This window comes from Apteryx mantelli, chromosome 2 (genome assembly GCF_036417845.1).
Source record: "Apteryx mantelli isolate bAptMan1 chromosome 2, bAptMan1.hap1, whole genome shotgun sequence".
In the NCBI taxonomy this organism is placed as follows: Eukaryota; Metazoa; Chordata; class Aves; order Apterygiformes; family Apterygidae; genus Apteryx; species Apteryx mantelli.
This window is the reverse complement of record NC_089979.1, coordinates 150,401,338-150,421,813: the sequence shown is the minus strand read 5'-3', so window position 1 is coordinate 150,421,813 and position 20,476 is coordinate 150,401,338. Positions and strand designations below refer to the sequence as shown.

At 39.4% G+C, this 20,476-nt stretch overlaps 1 protein-coding gene across 6 annotated transcripts in view; it reads right to left on the bottom strand.

The window, feature by feature from the left end:
• The window catches only part of KIAA1217 (KIAA1217 ortholog), a 387,375-nt gene that overhangs the window by 76,496 nt on the left and 290,403 nt on the right, over window positions 1–20,476 (bottom strand). For 5 of the 6 annotated variants that reach the window (XM_067291790.1, XM_067291789.1, XM_067291788.1 and 2 more), the window contains 2 exons: window positions 6,075–6,273; window positions 833–926 (listed from right to left, as the gene is read on the bottom strand). The exons of the other annotated variant lie outside the window; for it this stretch is intronic. In XM_067291790.1, the coding sequence (XP_067147891.1) occupies window positions 833–926; window positions 6,075–6,273 (293 nt within the window). The remainder of the gene's footprint in view (window positions 1–832; window positions 927–6,074; window positions 6,274–20,476) is intronic. 6 annotated transcript variants of the gene reach the window in all.

Sequence of the window (20,476 nt, the reverse complement as noted above, 5' to 3'; positions counted from 1 at the left end):
CATTCCTGGGGAGTGTCCTGGGATGGGTGGGCAGCAGAGGAGGCCGTGTAACCTCACCGCCACCACGGCCCACCGCACCAGGAGCACTGTGCACCATGGCAGGAGAGGTGCTGCACAGCCACTTCTCCTGCCCGCCCAAAAACAAGCAGCACCCAGCCATGCTTCCCTGAGATTATAGTCCAGTGAAAGATAGGAATAGTGACAATGACAAAAGGAATACCTTTCAAAAGCCTTTGCTCTAATTTCTCAGTACAAAACATTCACTTGAACAATGTATTTGTACTAATGTATTTGTATTTTTGATAGAGGTAGAAAATTTTAGGAAAAGACAAAACCATTTACACTGTGACAGGTGTTTATCAGTATTTCTTGCCTGAAACAGCCATTTACAAAGTGTTTCAATGGACTTCAAGCTAGCTACAACTGCTCAGCTACTGCAAACTGCAGTCCATTCTGCACCGTTGCTAGAGTGAAACAACATCATGCTGTACTTTACCCCCCATAAAGGGTTTGGAGACATGAAATAAGCAGCTGTATAAACTCTTAACACAACCTGTGTCCTTAAATAAGTAATTAAGGACTATGATTTGATTCACATGCTTTAATGTTAGTAAACAAGAACAAAAAAGAATTAATGCTCAGGGCAAGTATTTGGAAAAAAAAACAGTTAATAAACAGATTACAGTGAGCACTATCAATTCCTCTACTGTATACATGTCACATATACACCCCAGACTTTATGAACTGGTGTGTTTGCATTACAGATATGAACTTAAACATTTAACTTCAGAACTGGAGGAAAGAGGAGTAAAAACGCAACTCTAGTACTTACCCTTATGTCTCCATTTACAGCTCTGGAAGCATGATTAAATGCATGTGCAGGATCTTTGTTGTAAACTTTAAGGAAAGATCGGTCTTGAATACTCCTGGAATCAAAAGAATCAGCAATGATAACAGATGAAGGTATTTTATTTACTTTGTTGCCCTAAAGTTTCAGGTAACAGATGAACATAATAGGGCTGCAGCTGACCTATAAGAAAAACCTAAATGCCATAACTTAGACACACACAAACAAACAAAAGCATACTTTGATTCTCTTTCCCATGGGAAGTATCATTGCTTCGCTGCAACTCCACACCCACAAAAATTAGATAGTGCTAAGTTTCTTTCAAGATCCTGCCATAGAGTGAAAACACTTTGAAGACAATACAGCTTCAATATTTACAAGGTACTCAAAAGGATTTAGTTAATATTTACATGTTTTACTGTGTACCCAACCCACATGAATTTTTGCTATTCTAAGCAGCAAGAATATCAAAAGAAAAACAGTCTTTCTAACTGCAAGTATTCTTGAGGCAATTCTAATTAACAGTTTGTTCACAAACCTGAAAAAAAAAAATCTGTAAAAGCTAAAAATTCAGCAGCAAGCAAACCCATCCTCTAAACTTTATCTACACAAAGGTGTTTTTTTTTTAAAAAAAAGGGAATTATAACAACAAAAAACAGATAATAGTTTTGATGAAAGCTACCACAGAAATGGTTTGGATGAAAAGCGCTAGGAGATCTTTTTCTTTTTCTGTTAAATTGGGACAAAAAACTTTGTCATTTATTAGTCCATTGCTAAACTATTAGATTTATGAAAGCATTAGATGACAGAAGTTTTCTATTTTGTTTCTAAACCTACCTTGCAATAATTTTATGGCTTAGAAATTTGCACCAAGTCCTGCCAATTCCTTGTTCAAATGTAATCAGTAACAAAGCCTTCAATTTAAACTCACTTGCATCCTTTCAAAACTGCGATTCCTTTCATTTCACACTGATGATCTCTAGAGAATTTACACATGTGACTAAATTCCTTTCTTCCAGGTGCAGCTACAAGCTCAGTGAACTGATCTTAATCACTGGGATTATCAATTAAAAATGAAGAAAAGGATTCTTGGGCAGGTCTAATTTCTTTCTTATAATGTGTATATTACAATCAGTGATTGCTTTGAATGGGTAGCTAGTCAGGACTTGTGCTGCTGTTGTAGATGTCAAGTAGTTATTAAAGAAACCCCATAGCTTAAGCGACAGATCAGTGCCGACTGTTTAAGAACTGCAGGGCTGATGAGAAGTTTGGTTTTTATGAGTGTTTACTTGTAGAACGCATAGGAAAATAGCTACCTTGTGGCAAGTTCAAGTTCTTACATTATTTATGGTAACATAAACCATTTTCCATCTTACAAACGTGACACTTCTGCCTTGAGACCTGCACCGAGAGTCTCAGTTACAGTTTTATGCCTCAGACTTGGAAATGTATTCTTTTTGATACAAAGCAAACTCTCTCATTTTTAGCTCAAGAATGGCTTATTGTTCATTTAAATTTTATCTGCTACCTTTCTCTCTTTTCATTGATGACTCCGAGATGGTACCTCAACTAGCTGAAGTTTGTTTTAAAAGCGTTCTCCATAAATATTTCTTGTAGAAACATGACACTTTAAGGTGAAGCATTGTTGTAAGGCAAAGCAGCAAAATACTAGGCATTTGATCTCCAAAATGAATTCTGTTTCACCTCATGTTGCTATTCTAAGATAAACATTACTGATAGCAGGTATATATTACTGTACTTTCATTATTATTATTATTTGCATTAATGTAGCTCTCAGATGCCCTTGGCATGTTCAAAGGCCTCACTGATCCATGTGCTGGATAAACACCCCCAGAACACAATCTCTTCGCCAGCTTACAAGACGAATGCAAGACACAAGACACAACATCAGAAAGATAAGAGAACAAAAAGAAACAAAAAGACCATACTCCCTCTAGCCTGATGAGCAATAAGCAGATGCTGGCGCCACTGCCATGTTTGCAGTCAGCAGCACAACAGCGGGAGCGCGGGACTGGAAGGAGAGCGATGCAGTGGCTTTGCAGATGTTTGTGGAGGACTCCTTCCAAGTGTGTTAGAGGGCTTCCTGGGAGAGAGCGTGGAGGCACTTGTTTACAAATTAAAGACATGTACAATGAAGGTTAGCATTATGAGCTAAGTGGAAGCAGATGGCACTTGGTACTGAACAAGAAAAGAAAAGTAGGGCTGAAGTGGGCTTGGAGGGGCTCCTCATAGTGAAGACAAGTAGTTTATATTTAATGAGCTAGAGACAATACAGCCAGAGGACAAATGAAAAAAAATACATCTCTGCTTGTCAAACAAAGAGAATGATCTTTGTTGCTTCATTTGAATGGGTAAGAGTAAACAAGATCACCTGTGTCAAGTTCAGAGAAAAAAATGTTGCAGCAGTTGCTATTAAAATGCTGATGAATTAGCTGAGTGTTTTAGCTATGTGGTGGGAAAGGAAAAAGTTGCATTGGAGGGATGTTATGCAGAAAAAATCTGAAATCTACTCCAGATGCAGAGCCCTGAAAGAGGTTTAGGATAATAACCAGATTATGGACTTAATTAGCAAGATAGTGCCTTTTTCCCAGTAATTTAAAAAAAGGTGGGGTGTGGAGGGAGTGTGATGGCCTAATGAAGGAGAACACAAGCTGAGTTGAAACTAATGGTCCATGAGACTATGTTAGAAGAGAAGATCAAGATTTTAGCTTGGACAGAAGAGGTAGGATCCATGTCCTCCAGCTACAGACATTAACAGGGTAGACATCAAGAACTGAGATAGGTTCTCTCATATGTACGACTTATCAGACAATTTTATAGGATGAATCACAACCAGCTCAAAAGGTGAATGCAGAAATCTGTATTTAAAATTGCTGAAATTTTAGATTGCTCAGATTTCAGGGGTCAGATAGGAGGGATAGAAAAATAAATGGGAAAGTCACTCAGGTAGATACTATAATTCAACTAATGTTTAGGGGTAAGATGAGGAAGACACAGATACAGACAGAGAAGGAGAATGAGGACAGAACCCTGAAAAAAAATGCAACAGAAAATGATTGTTTGAGAAGAGGACCCTTGAGAAGAGGTTGGAAATGGGTCTAGAACAGGGTTAGAAGAGTAAAACTCCAGATGACTGTCAAAGTGATTGTACAGTGCAAGAGAGGAAAGTGATGGGGTGGAAGCTGGGAATATAAGCTGTGTGCAGGGAGTTTTGTTGGGAGGCACAGAAACATGTTTGCAATGTAAGGACAGGAGCAATAATAGAGCAATAAGTTAACGAAAAGAAAAAGTAGGGGATGGGAGGCAAAAAGGAGCATGAGGCAGCCTCAAGAGGAGGTGGTGAGCTTAAAAGATCTGACCAAAACATCTATGGATGGAAACACCAGGGAAGAGTTGGCAAGCAAGGGATTGAAAAATTGTACTTCTTTTCATCTGTTTTCTAAGTGGAGACACTGGCAAGATCTTGTGAAGAATAAGAAACAGAGAAATGGAGAACGGGCTGTGAAAATCAGTCAAAGGTGATGAAAACACAGCTGGTACTGCAGGCTTTGGACTCCATTAAGCTGCAATTGCTGAGGTTCCTTTAGCTAGGAGGGTGGCAGAACTGGAGGAAGGAATTATGTTACAGAAGAAGTCAGCTCAATCTTGTAGACCATTTCTAGAAAAAATCACAATACAGCTATAGGAGCAGAGGAAGCAGATGCTGGGAGCAAGCCAGGCCTGAGGTTGGCAGTGATGTCTGTAATGCGAACAAGGGGGAAAAAAAGATAGTTGGTGGTGTGGTATAAAGATAATCAGCACCTACATTCTTGGTTGCAGGGAGGAGATGAAGGCATAAACTGGCCATGTGAAAATCAGGGAAAGATTGAGGGATAAAGGGAGAGAGCGAGCTCATGGGCTAGATGATGGTTAGCAATAAGGGAAGCAGCAACAAAGTTGTAACCCCTACCTTCACTTAATCACTTGATTTGATCTAGTGAATTGTATGTTTGATGTATAAAAAAGTTGAATGTAGGCACATGATGAATGATGATGCAAAAAATCAGACAGGCCTTAATGTAGGCATGGCTGATGACAAGACACTGGATACAGTGTGAGGAAAGCAGAACCAAAGAGAGAAAGGGGGGCACAGTGTTGACCAAAAGACCAGACAGAAGGATGAGGGAGCTTGAAGTTGCAAGACCGGAAAAGCTTCAACTTGTTCTTCCCTTCAACTACAGTGTGATAAGGAGAAGCATTGAGCAAAGGGACCTCTACAAGAAACAGGGCAGCAGTGGAAAGTACACTTCTGTTCACATCACTTCCACACAAAAGTGGTCAACTGGCTGAGAGGAAACACCTTTTCTTTTTTCTCCTTCATCCTCTTACACTACTCTGCCATTCTATCATGTAACTCCTTACAAAAAGGAGAGCACAAGAGCCTCCCATATTTGCCTGCACAGTTTTATAGAGGATAACATGCCTGAGGTGTGCCTGAGGTGCTGCATGATTTGGGACTTTCTGGAGCCCTGAGAACCTGATCCTTCTACTTTAAGAACAGAGACATCAGGATTGAAGCAACATGGTTAATTAAGCAGTGCAATCCCACAAAACAAAGGACAGAGAGATGCACCCAGATGTTAGCCAGATCATTTGTTGACCAAGCTCTGAATGAAGGAAAGTGTCTGCAATCAGTTGCTGCATCCTGACATAAATTAGGAAGGTGGTGGAAGTGGTGCAGCAGCGGTCACCAGTCCCAGATCTGTATGAGATTGTTGGCAGTGTTAGATGGTGGATAATTGGCACTGTTACAAGGACACCAGTAACACTCATATCTGTAACTTCAGGCTCACACAGATCAGGCTTTGCTCTGCCAGCAGGGAAAAAGACCATTTTTTCTGTAAATGTTTATTTTGTGTTTAGTATTTTAAATATTTACATCTCAGTTAAAATTCAATAAAATATTAAATATGTGTACCTGCATGTATTATATGAATATTTCAACAAGGTACACCATTCATCTATGATTTGTGCAACAGATGTAGCACCTATAGCTTGAGGCAATGACAAGCCAAACCTCCTATATTATTCAAATACCACTGAACATGCCTTTATGTATCAAGCCACTATCTATTAGATACTTATCGACCCCACTCCTTTTTATTCCATTAATACACTACAAAAAAGAAACCCCAAACCCAACAGCTGTAATTCCATTTTTACTTACCTCACATCACACAATTCATAGTATATGTTTCTGCTCTCGTCCTTGATGTAAATGGCCACACTAGGTGATTCCAGCATTTTCATTGTCAGCTGCTGGGGGAAGGCACTTACAAAAAGGGCACGAATTGTGTCTGTGCTTGTGATTTCATTTGGCATCCTCAACTGCTTTGTTTCATCTCCATACTGAAGATATAAAACACCTACAAGCAAAATATAATAGCAAATTACATATTTTTAAGTGCACAGCACTGATCTGAGCTCCAAAATCCATATGGAACACAGATTGAGACCACACTAAGTAAATAAAAGGGAGCTCACACTCCTTACTTATAAGCCATACAAAATTTTCCTTTTTCAAAACAATATTAGAATATAAAAAAGGAGCGCAGAACATTGATATAGTTGTACTTTAATAAATATGCTTGTTCCAGTACTGCACTTTGTTGAGAACCCTATTTTTACTGTTCTTCAGTTAGATAAATCAAAAGTTTATCTTAAGAAGGCTAATGGAAAACCTCAGACAAAGTCTGGTCTATAGTGGAAGGTGCTGGTAAATCATAAGGTGTTTTTCTAAAGCTATTGAGGAAAAAATTCATCCTCTTATATCAGCTAGTTTCCCTTAAATATAAATTTTGTATTTTAGTCCCTTGCTTACCTAACAAAACACAAAAGAACAGCTTTCAATTTTAGCACGCACAATTTTGTATTCACAATTCAATTTGCTGGCAGTGTAATGTATAAAGCCCTAAGTGAAACTCCTAACAGGAGTAAAACTGAGATCTCACACACAAGGGAGAGCAATTTCAGATCCTTCCAGTTTCAGAGCAGTGTTAATAGTCATCCCTAGCACTCAGGGAGAAACATCAGTAATCTTAGATGCTGAATTGAAAAACGTGGACATTCTTCTACATTAAAGACAAAAAGAAGATCATTCTGATATAGCTAATTCTATTTTCAGGGGATGAGAGGCTGTGAGATCCTGGATAATGGAAAAACATGGAAAATGCAGACTGTGGATTCAGCGAGGCCTCCGCTTCCACCATGCCTGTGTTGGCCCTGTCAGGGCTACGCTGACTCCTGCGTCACCAGCAGGTATCTGTACTACAATGGACCTTCCTGTACGCTTCAGGGCAACTCATTAGCTTTGCTACAGCCCAGTCCTGCACCATAGCAAGCTACGAAGCCCTCCCAGGACTTGAAGCACTGAGGAGTGTGATCCAGACCCACCTCAGTGGGCAGCAGAAGTCATATTGGATCTGACAGGGTTGAATAACTCTGGCTTCTACAGACCACCTAAAGGTCTCCTCATGAGGATCACTCACGTGCTGGTGAGAAGGCTCAGTAGGACCTGCACAAGGCAGGTGCTAATTTTCCTGTTAGTAAATAAGCACTAATAAGTCCAGCTGAGCCTAGGTATCTAGTCCATATCCATGGCACACGTCCTGACTAAGCACTGATAGTTTAGAGCACACTGTTCTCTTTCTGAATTATCTCAGGTATCTTTATACAGCACTGCACTGTGCTAGGAGGGAACACCTCTACTCCCTTGCTTTCTGCAAAAGACAGAGCAGGTAGAGCTTCTGCTGTGGTTGGAGCCTCAGCCTGAGCGAGAAGGACAGCCACATGATTTAGCTCCTTTCAACACACAAGCCAGGTCTTTAGTGTCAAAAGACACTAAAATTGCAGCTCTTACACATTGCAGAAGCTTAACAGCCCAGAATGAAATGGAAGGAAAAAATGCAGAAAAAAAAATATATATACACTGAAGGCTGTAACCAGCTAACTGAGATTTACAGCTAAATATTTTGTAAATGGCTCGAAAGCTATCTAGCCATTGGAAGGTATTTGGAGGAGGAACAGAATATCAGAGCTATTCAAGAACTGGTGATTATGGAAACTTCTATACTGAATTCACTGCAGCTTACGTAGATACAAGCAGGACGGTTTTACATCAGCCAGTTTGGATGCTGCTACAGATGTAATGGCAGAAGCACAGCATTCAGAATAAACTAACTGCTAAAGTCTTCACTAAATCTTCATACAGGCTTTGGAGCCCAAGCAGAGTTCTGTGTTGCCAGGCCTTTGTGTCCACCAATAACCCACATGGCTAGGCTAAAACTAGGCAGAGTACTTCACACAAACTGAATTCACCACAATAATTACAGTGTGGGTGCACCATATGCTGTTCTCTCATGGCCAGTATAACCAGGAAGGCTGGGAACACAAGTTCTTCAGTGCTGTGACCATCAGCTGTAAGCAAGCAGCAAGTTACAAAACTTGGATGGTGACTCAGTGATTATCACTCCAAAGTCATCAGCAATGGGATGGGGAGGTTATAGACCTGAGATACAAACGCTGAGCAAAGGCAATGGGAAAAGCTAAGGTACTAGAATACAAAGAAAATAAGCAAAAAGAACAGAAGACATTTTAATCTAGGATGAGCTCTCTTTCCCCTTAGTCTTTAGTATTTTTGTCACTATGTTGTCAATAATTGCTACAGAGAAATGAACACATACTTAGGCAGATGTTCCTACAATCAGTGGGTAGACAATTGTGCTTGGACCTAGGGAAGGAAGATGATGTTAATTTTTATGAATACTAAGCAGACTACTCAACATTACCTACCCATTATTCAATATTAGGTTGCTTTTATAAAGTGGAGCTGTTAACATCATTTTCCTAGTATTATCAAGAGCTGATACTTTTTCTCTCCTTACAATTGCAGTCAGATTCTTTATGAATCCTACTGCAAACCTGCATTTTCCTTTGGCTGAAAATTCTTTTTCAGACTGAAAAGTCACTAGCTTTATTTCAAAGGTTCAGGAGAATTTTTCTGAAAATTTTTTTTTTGATGCCAATATTTCATGAGCTATTAGACTATTCTTTCATTTTAATTTGAGATACCATTTATTTCTTTATGCTTTTCTAGATACAAATGGCTCGTTAGTGCCCATTCAAATATTCTATGCAGTTAAACATTCTTTGGATTTCAGAAACTAGCTATATTTCAGAAAATATTTAAGTACACGTGTTTTTAATGATTGTTCTTAATTCACTGTTATAAGAGGTGAATAAGTTTATTCACTTTTGATGATAGCTTTCAACTTAGGAACAACATAAGGAACCTTCTGTATGAACCTTCAATGAACCTTCCGGAAACTTTCTTGGAGTAAATGGCAAAAAACTATTTTTTGGCTAAAAATACAGACTTCATGTGAGCTTTGCAGGTGTGTGTGATTATTTTTTCTGCTTAGTTTAAAAGTAATCACAGAATGTATAAAATGCTGGTTTTGAGTTTCAGGCCACTGAAAACATTCTGAGTATTGAGCTGGTGGAACCATTATCACAAAAATGGCAGAGTTGAAAAAGCTTCCCCATTCACAAGTCTGAATTATTCCAGAATAGTCTAGACTTTGCCTGTCCCCAAATACTTCCATAAACTATTGATCCAAAACTAAATTAGAGTTGTCTTTGGCCTTTGATTTTCAAACTAAATGTGCATGTTATCCGGAATGATCATATCTTAAAATAGAGAGACTTTACATACAAATCAGAGAAATGTTTTGGCCACAAACTTACTGTAGGGGTAAAAGACATTTTCAAAGGAATAATAAATTCTTTTTTCTCCCCTTAAATCACATGCCTTTTTAAAAAACTACTGCCTTTCCTATAGAGTTGTCTGATCTGTATTATGATATAGCAATGCTTTAGGGCATTTCCTATTTGACAGAACTAACTGCTCATTCTGAGAAATCCTGTTTCAGCATGACAGTATAGAGAGGCTTTAAAATCCATTATTTTAAGTCAGTGACATTACTGCTTTTCACACATATTGTTAGGCTGAAACTCAGAACAGTGGCAATACCCAAATGCTCAATGTCATGGAAGTAGTGGTAGCTCAGGGGTATCTCTTACTGCAAGCTAAGAAATCATCCTCCTGGAGAATTAAAGCAAGAAGAAATAGAATCTAACCCTGGTACAGCATTTGGTAGGGCAAAAGCATATTTGCCAGCACAGCTGTTGGAAAGCAATCTAACAAAACGGATGTTAATGTTTCCATGTATCCTAAAGTTCCTCTTGCATTTACTCTTCTGTCACTGTGGATCTACTTGAAACACGAAGATTGTGCTGAGTTCTATAAAACCCAAAACAAACTGGCCTGTAACATACAAGAAGACAGTTAACATCAGCATGAGTGATGAAACGACACCGTGCAACCCATCTGAAAGTCCGAGTCAGACGATACCACAGCTACCATTTCTAGGTGCTCCCAGATACTGCCAGCCCAAGGCTTTTCTACAATTACATGACAAAATGTAAAGTTAAGCTTTCTCATTCTTTATACTAGTATAACTTAGCTTCAGAAATACCTCTGAAATTTCTGATCTATCTTCACCGTATGGGCAACAGACCACAGCACTAATCACAAGCTATAGGAGAAAACATTGATGTGTAAGCCATACCTTAGAAACTTAAACCTCTTTACAAATTGCTTCACATGATTCCTGTCAACTGAAAAGTATATTTAATAGTAGGGGAAATTAAACACTCAAGAGGTGAAAGGACACGTTCAAAGAAAGTTTTACATGCATAAAATCCAGATCTTCTGATGATCATGTGAACACACCACATGATCGCCCTTTCCTTCCCTGCATACAGAGCTCTTTCAAATGACTTTCTGCTCTTTCCTTTACAAAGGTTCAGTTAAGAAGGACTTGCAAAACAGTCCATCTTTTCTCTCAGGGCTGGTCTATATGCAAAGCAGCACAGTGTAATGAAAGACACAATATTAAAACAATTTACATAGCCAGCGCCTCAAACACAAGCTGAACCCATCAGAGCCAAGTTTAGAAGGTGCTCAGAGTAGCCACACACCAGCTTAACCCTGCACCTTCAGTTCTGCTAGGACAGCTTCGAGGACTGCCTGTGCGGTGACTAGAGCTCACATAGACATTCCTGAGCGAAGGTGCTCAGCTCAGATACAGCTGCTAGTGTTGCAGCAAGGGCTGTAAAACCCACCTGGCAGCTGAGGAAATGTCTACATGGCGAACCGTACAGAGATGCCCGAACTCACGGGGTCCATGCTGGCTTTAGAGCAGGGAGCTATGCAACCAAAACAGCCCCACGCAGCACCCATTCCAGTAAGATCATAACTCATTAGTTGCAACTGCTGAAGGTCTACTTCTTATGACAAAAGCCAAAGTCACGCAGGCAGCGTGACACCGCCCCTTGTACGTGTATCAGCTGAGGTCTCTCAGCACCTCAATCTAATATACAGTACTGACCTAACTCTGACTAAACACCATGTTATGGCGGTTATATTGTTAACACTTAAACCCAGTGCCAGGCAGCTGAAAGACAGTTCAGAGATGCTTAGAAAAGCTTTAATTACAACCTAGTCTTATTTACAGAACATAAAGTATCCTTACAAACTGGTTATTTAAGAGAGAAAAACATGAATCACACAACAGTGATGAAAAGAAGTTAAATATCTGATAAATCACAAATGAGTTATGATTACATCATCTTCCATTACCTTTACAAATATTAGTTAATTCTCTTTTACATTATGAATTTTAAATGGGAAAACACTAGTACTCTTATAGTGAGAAAGAGAAAACTGAGGCAGAGGAGTTAAGTAACTTCTCTGTGTTATGAAAGAAAGCAGAGTAAAAGCTTAAACTGGAGTTTATGAGTTTCCTTCCTGTGAAGCCACAAGAAATTCACTAAACCACTGTGCAGACTGGACATCTTGCGTGTTTCTGCACTGAAAATCTTCCTGATATTTAGTAATTTAGTAAGGCATTTAGTAATGCCTTATTCCATTGTCTTCCCTCTGGACAGAAGTATTAATTGATGAGTAACAATATCTGTATTAGTCTTAAGTACATGTTATAGCATTGAAATCTTCCCACAGAACCAGAAATCACCGGCATGAAGAAGGCACAGCTCTTCTCTTCTGACCCAGCCACTCTCCTCTGTAAATTGCGTGTCCAAGTGGAAAATTTCAGATAATTAGTAAAGCAAGTTGCACTAAAGCAATCAAAGACTGGATGCATAGGCAGCTTTGGGATTTTTTTAAATCAAAGGTGCAAAGCTAGGTATAACCAAAAATAAAGAGAAAAATATGTACAGGAGGCTTCCACACCCTGTTGGGTGAATAATAACCTCAAAAATATGTTATCAGGACTTAGCAGAGGATATATAAGGAGTGGAAAATTAGATAAATTAGCAAAGAAAGTTGTATAGCTTAAAGGTGAGGAAATACAGAAATACAGTAAGAACTGCCAAAAATCAAGCTGAGTTAGATTTTATAAAGTAAATGAAATAATAAAATAATATTATGAGTTGGTAAGGTTGTCATTAGATTTGTTTTACTCTTTACCTAACCATCAGTTAACCCTATCTATTTGAGATAATGGACAGTCTTTGTCTCTACATGCTGGTTTAGCTTGATCTTCTAGTATACTGCCACTGAGTCATTGGCTCTAATGCCAAAGAGTAAAAACGAGAAAATGAATCCTTGTTTGTTCCTCGTATTTATGTTGAATCATTAGTTCAGACTTGCATCAATCTTAAAGTCTTATGATAATTTTTAAAGTCTTGATGATAACTATTTTTGCTGAAATACTTCAGGATGATCCAGAGGGAATCACAATAAAGACTGTCAAGCTCTTTCTCAAAATCCAGTTTACAATTACTTTTTTTTTTTTACTAATATGTCAAAATCTTTCCAATTTTCTTTGATTTTTATTTGACATAATTGTAATATATAAGATTGTTAAGAAGGGCAGAGGCCCATGTTGTTCTTCCCACACATTATCAGATAAACAGAGATAAGATGGTTGGTGTCCTTACCACCGAATCCTGCAGGAGTTATGCATATGTCTGCCTTATTACAGTAACATCTCTTGCAGTGTGGAGGAAATTCCTCAGTATGCAGTTCTTACTTTCCACACCCTCAAGACTTGTCTCTCCTGTTTCACCACACACATTTTCAACTAGTCTGAGGTCACTGCCATGATCTTTGTGGTATTTCTAGCCTGAAGCTCTCATACTAGTTTCCATTAGCTACTCCCTGCTGATAATCTGTCCTCCACATTCAGAAAGTGTCTATAAATATTCTTAGCTTTCTTCAAGGACTAAGCAAATCAACAAGCAGATGTGTGTCATGAAATAAAAACAACTACATATTTAATATAATTTTCTTCCAGAATAGCCTGAAGAGTTTTGCTCAAGGTATTAAGTTATGAATTCAGTCCAGTACTTCTCCATACTGCTATTTCATCCTTGTCTGCTATTTACTGGGACTTACTGTAATTCTACAATAGATTTGTTACCTAATGAAAAAAAGACATGAAAAATTCAGTAGTTCCATATAATTTTTACCAAAGTGTTATGAGAAATAAATATTTTTATTCTCCTTGTCACTCAAATATTAGTACCTTTCTACAAATGGATACACTTTAGCTGGCTTAGAGCAAAAAGCAAAAAAGAAAAAGTCAATGAACAACTTTTTTGCCTAGAGAAAGACTGGTATTTGTCATATCTGATTGCAGATAAAACCTATCAAAGAGCCTAGTGCCAAAAGACACTATTTTTGTCCATATATCTATGTCCACAAGTCCATCAAGTGCTGACAGTTACTTTTATCATCTAGAGAGTTTGGGGGAAACAGCTTAGTTTAACTCAGTTCCCCAGGTGGAGTACGATGTTCTGGCAGGATGACCTTTGGACAGTAATTGCATCTACACCCTTGCTCTTGCCAGAATAGCTTGACTGACCAGCAAGATGACTTTTTCACTCCTCTGACAAAACTATGCCAGTAAACTTGCAAGACCAGAAAAAGCCTATGATGCTTAATGACAAAACATAAAAAAATGACAGCTGAACAACTCAGTGAGATGAACTAGAAAGTTCATGAGTCCCAGAGCTATTTTTCAGAGGTTTTGTAGGCTCTGCAATGTAGCATTTGCTTCAGTTCACACTCACCAAACAAGTTAGTATTGTAAAATCAGAGTGCTACACTTGAATAGGCGCAGGACATTCCTACATGGGCTCTCACAGCCCTGCTGCTCTTGCCCACCAGAAATTGAGCCCCCCAACCTGTGGAGAAGCCAGTAAGCCATGGCCCACTAGCTCCCAGCCAAAGCTAGTAAGTAGGGTAGTACAACTTCAGAGGATGTGTCTGCCAAAGACTATGTAGGCACGTTAAGTGTTTATGGACACTGTAAGCAAATATTTATATAGGGACATTTTTGTTCATGGCTTTTAAAGGGGCAATCATAAAAAACAAGAAAATATCAAGTAAGTTTCCTGGAATATGTGTTCTTTCTCTTGAATAAACACAAGAGAGATCCTATCCAATTTTATTTCTTTCCAATATAAATTAGCTGCATCACATGCATATATGATTTGAGTGATGACTCCCTTTTTTATAAACCCTTGGATTTGGTACTAAACTATGTGGAAGTGATGTGACCAAGGGTGGAATTTGGCCATTTTAATACTTTTTAGTCATAGTCCATATATGATTTCATGATTTTGCTGCATCTTCCAAATTCTCTATATTTACTATAGGAAATCACTGGGGTCCCTCTGGATGGCAGGCCGACCCTCCAGCACATCAAAAGCTGCCCCAGAGCTGGTGTCACCTGCGAACTGGATGACAGCACGTTCCACCCCATCAGCCAGGTTTTCGATGTTGAAAAGCACTGGCCCCACAATCTACCCCTGAGGAGGACCATTCAAAACCATGTGGCAGTTAGACTTTGAACCATTAACCACTACCCTTTGAATCTGACAGTCCATTCAGTTTTCACCCACCCTGTAGGCTACCCATCCATACTGTATCTCCCCACTGTGGCTACAAGGATGTTATGAGAGACTGTGAAAGGTCTTGCCAAAGCCAAGGTAAACAACATCCACTGCTCTTCCCTCACCCCCAGAGCCAGTTTATTCATCACAAAAGGTAATTGGGTAGATGAAACGGTACCAAGTGCCCATCTTTAATGAGACTGCTGAGCAGCTAAAACATTTATCCAGGAGGGGTCCTGTCATGAGATGGCTCAGACATTGCCTCCACATCCCAAGAGAGTACACCCTAATCAGCAGGCTGTCAACAAGCCTCTGATGCAGTGATTATCCTCTTATTCTGTTTAATTTGGGCTACTTTATAGCCAAAAATGCAAGAGAGAGAGAGAGAATGAGGACAAAACAAGAGGCAGCCTTACATGATAGCAGAGAGACAATACTTTGAGAAAAAAAAAGAATTCAGGCCCAGCTCTATAAAATGACTATGTATTCAAATCACTACCTACATTCATAAACAGTATTGGGAGCAAAGAGTAAAACCTAGAGCTGTCCTCATTCAGGCACCTGCTGTGAGCAGTAGGCTGCAGAACACGGATCCTAAACACACTGAGTGGAGGGATGGGCACTACACTTTTCTGCTTGGTCAAAATCTTGCATCTCTTGCAATGCACCGAATTGCAATGCACCGGTACCTAAACTATTTTTCTTAGGGAACACTATGCCCTCGTGGAAATAGAAGGGTCAGTTTTTCACCTAACTTGGTCTATTAGCTTACAAATTTTACCTAACATGAAACTTAAATCAAATGTGCCCAAGTGATAGCTCCTGGACCAGATATGACCCATGAGACAGCTCTAATGGGCTCCTGCCTTTCTGCTGGAAGATACAGGGAATGGCAGTTTGGCCTGTATAAACTATTCCAGCTGCCTAATCCCTCTTCCAGCAGACATCAAATGCTGAAAGTCCAAACTGCGGGTGCTCAGTTTGAATAGGCAGTGATGGTAGTGCAGGAAGAATACCTTTCACCTTCTGTGCATGCATAATTCGACATAAAGAGAGGAGCCACTGCCACATTGATATAAGTTCATTCAGTTTATGAGTTCGGACCCTAATTAGTCTACCTCCCCTTTTATCATTATCACTTTTCATCCTGGTTTATTTTTGTTGCAGAGTCCAGTGATAGGGGTATTTTTTTACTATGCCTCTTATCCAAAACATTAAGGTCCCACTTTTAGTTGGAATCCTTTTATATAATTAATATAATATAAAATAATATAAATAATAAAGATTGCATTCAGAAAATGTTTAACAGATAAAACACTAACAGGTACAGACTTGCATAGCCAATGCTTTTATTTAGCTTATTTCACACCTTTTACTCCAGTATCACTGCAATGACCCATCGACCCACATTGATAGCCTGTTGTACAGGAGTCAAATTCAGCTCCAGTGTGACACAAAGTCTAATAAATACTGCTTATCAGCCTTTTTAGTGGCAGACAGAATGCGCTTCTGTTGAAGACAGTATGTACTAAATAAGACCGTGCTTCTTGGAAATTTTTTTTTCAGGTTCACACAAGACATTCTCTGACAGACTTACAGAAGGAAGAATGTGGTAGGTAAACAATAAATACGAGCGCCTGGGAAGGCCCACATTTCACCCTTCCCTATAGCTGTCTCTCACAAAAACATGTAGGGACAATAAATGAAAGAGAAAAACTTCTCAGCACCATGATATGTCGAGATGATTGTTTACCTTCTTTTGCTTTTTTGCTGCAAAATATTTCAGGTAAGAATTTTTTTTTTCTCAAGTCCAAAAACTTCAGCTATAATTTAAAGAAATGTGAAAGAAGATAAATTCTAGAAAAGATGAACAGGAATAGACTGCTATCTTATGATATTTTAATTTCCTAGGATTTGTGTTTCAATTTAATAATTGGAACTAGCTGTTTCAGGCTGTTTTTCTTACTTCAATATATCTGACCATGACAGCAAATATTTACATGAACTTTTTTGCATGTTGGCTGCTTTGCATACACTGTAGAAAGAGAGGAGAGGGAAAATTTCTTTAAGATGACTGAATACATTAAAACTGCACTCAGCCTTAACTTGAAATGCAGTTCCCAGGGGAGTTCGTCTCCCATGAATTAAATTGAAGATCCTGCTGGCTTTATTAGGCTTGCAATCATGCCCGAAGGAATCCCAGGAGGGGAGCAGCACCGCTAACAAATCAGGGGCTGCTTTCCTAAAATCTATGATAACTCATACATTTTCTGCCTGATTTAACATGTCTATTTTAATTTCCAGCTCATAAATACTAAATAACAATTAATTACCACCAATATAAGTCTACCCTTAATGTTCATATTTTTCTATACAAGTCTTATAGCACATTGCACACATATACAGAATTATTTCTATCTTTGAGTCACAGCTATCCCCTAAGTCACTTGCCCTCTCTGTGCGAAAGTTGCCCTGTGTGTAAAATGATAACTATGACACTGGATCTCTTTTTCAAGGGCTGTGAGAAGCACCTGTAAGAAATGCTACAAAAGATGTTATGATTATAACCATTACTAATATTTGTTATTATTATAATCATTAAAAGCATTTCCATAGAAGGTAGCAGCAAACTAATTAAACACTAAAATTTGTGCCTGCTGAAACTTGGCAGGGACGGGTTGGGGGGGAGGCTAACATTAATATTTAAAATATTCCCTGCTTGTTTAAGACCCCCAGCACTGCGAGAAGGCATCTGCAGCCCACAAATCTCCCAGTAAAGCCCAGCACTCTCCGTCCTCCTCAGTGAATGTGCAACTCCAAGTTGTTGCATGTTTGTGGAAATCCCCCCTTACACCATATTTTTCCTTAATGTAACCCTGCATACGCAGCCCGGTCCTACAGGAGCACCCGCAGCTGTTGCTGCCGCAGGGACGAGGGAGGCGATGGCAATGCCAGCGCGCCGTTGGGCTGGGACAGCTCTCGGGAAGCAGCCCGACCTCGCAGCACCTGCCCTCATCGTGGAGCAGGCCCCCAGTTTGTGACAATTCGCCACAAATATCTGCGAGCCTTGGTTTCTCCGTGGAGGTCCCGGAGCGGCAGCCCCGCGAGCGGCAGCGCAGCCGGCTGGCCGCGGGGTCTGGAGGGCTGCGCGACGTGGCTGCCAGCTCCTCGGGCTCCGCTGCCGCCAGGCAAATTGCAAGCGAAGCTCGGTGAAAGCTTTTGAGCACTGTCCAGGTTGCAGCTGATTCTCGTTCCGACAGTTTTGCTAGATAATCTTTTTCCCACAGTTATCAACCTGGAAAAAATCCCAGCTTTCAAATGGATATTTTAAAATACATTTAATTTTCTCTTGCACAGTGAATTAATTTATTTTAATACCTCCCTTTGTCCGCAGGCTGCAGATTGATGAGACAAGTGCCAACTTCTGATGGACCTCTTAGCCAAGGAAGAGTTTCATTTCAAAAGCCGAGGTGGAAATTTTAAATGGACCCAGGACGGGATCACTGTTTTCTGGGTCGACTCCACATGGCATGAAATAACCCGGCATGTCAGAAAGCCCCATCATACTATACTAGTCCTAACTGACAAAAACATGATCCGTGGGTAGCCAAAATGCATTACCACTATTCCTTCTAAGGCTCCATGTTAATTCAGACCACAATTCAAAAACAGACTGACTCATGTGGACTTAGTAAAATATGAACTGAGGGAGGAATGAGAATCTCTCAAAAAGAAAATATCAGTTTTTAAAAATTACAACATTGATATAATAAATGCAAAATTAATAAAAATTCACAGAAATTGGTAATTTTCCTCAGTGAAAATATGTTGGCTGAGAAACAAAACATAATTTGTATTTAAATTAGATTAAATTAAAAAATCAACAGAGAAGGAAAAGGAGGTGATTATAAATAGCATGCATATAGCCATGTGAATAGAAATATTTTCACAGAGCTTTGAAAATTTAAGTTATAAACATTTTCCTGTTTTTTTAAAAATAACACTCCCTTGCCCCTCTGGGAATAAAAACAATCCTGACAGCATCACACTTCTGCAAAGAGCCTCAGCAGTAAAATGGACTGTATTCTTGACTGTATTCTTGACTGTGCAAAAAGATTTATTTGCATACAGAAATTTCTTTGCAGAGTTGGCATCTATGGCCAGAAAATGAAACTTCCACAGAATTTTTTCAGGGTTATACTGTGTGCTGTGTACCAGGATCACTGCTCTAGGTTTGTTACTTTGGGGGGCTATTTCTAGTTACTGTTCACTTTTAATTTTGTTACTATCCTTAATTTCAAAACACTGCTAATAACAATGTTAGCACAGAAAGGACTGATAAAGACATTACTGTAAAAGAAATACATAGAAGAACAATAATTTAAAATTGATAAAATAAATTAAAACAGTTTTAGATTATCTTTAAAAACAAAATATTTGCCATTAATAGTTTCTGAAAAAACTTGGAAACAAAATCTGGTAGGGTGATGGCAATATATTACTGCCTGTTTGGTTAGCACGATGATCCCTAGTAACAAAGGGAACCTCAGGCATACACGCAGCTGCGACCTCTCCTGCAATACAAGGAGGAAAAGCCTTCTTTTGCTCTAGTCTCAAATCTAAAAATTTTCAAATGCTTCATATCACATTGTTTCCTATTTATCCTTTTTCTGCATTTTGCCCATTTATGCTGGGTATGAGCCATACTCTTTTCTTTCGTATATGAAAGACAGACTGAGTTGGGAAGGGCATTTGCCTTGCAGGGGCTGAAATTATGGTCGTTAAATAAAATGGCACATCTTCACTTGACAGGCCTCTGCTAGGACCCGGACACCACATTTCAATATATGGAACAGGTCCTGAAGAAGGATTTAAGATTGGGGTCCTTAACAGAGAGAGCTGACAGTTCTGGTCCTCTCCTCTCAGCAAAAGGATATAGGAGAACTGGTAAAAGTTCAAAGAAGGGCAGCAATGGTAATCAGATGTGCAGGATGGTTTCTGGGAGAGGAGCAAGCATGTACAGCAGCACTTTTCTGCCTGGAGAAGAGATGACTTGGGGGAAACGCAAGAGGCCTACAAAATCAGAGCTGGCCTGGGGCAGTGGGTAGGGATCTAAGGTTTGCTGTCACTTCCAACACAAGGGGCATGACAAGAAGTTAGGGTAGATAAGCAAATACAAAACAAAGAGGGGGAAAAAAAAAAAGGATGGTTGGGCAGTAAACCAACAAAACTTGCTGCCAAAGTCACGGCTGCAGTGTTGCACATGCAAAAAATTTACATGGGTTCAAAGGGAGACTGAACAAATACCTGGAGGAGACATCTCTTGAGAGTTATTATATAGACAGAAACTGTAACCAGGAAATCCCTAAGCCAAAGATAGCTTGAGGCTGGGAGAGTACCCGGCGGAAGTATCACATGTATGTGCTACCCTGTTCTTACTCCTTCCTAGAATTGCTGCTTATGATCCCTGCTGGAGACAGGACAAGGGCCAGCAGACCCTCCAGCTAATCCATTATGACCATTCTTATGTTCTTATTGGTAGGTTTATTATTAGTGATTAGCGCTTAAGCCTACAGTCCTTTTTTT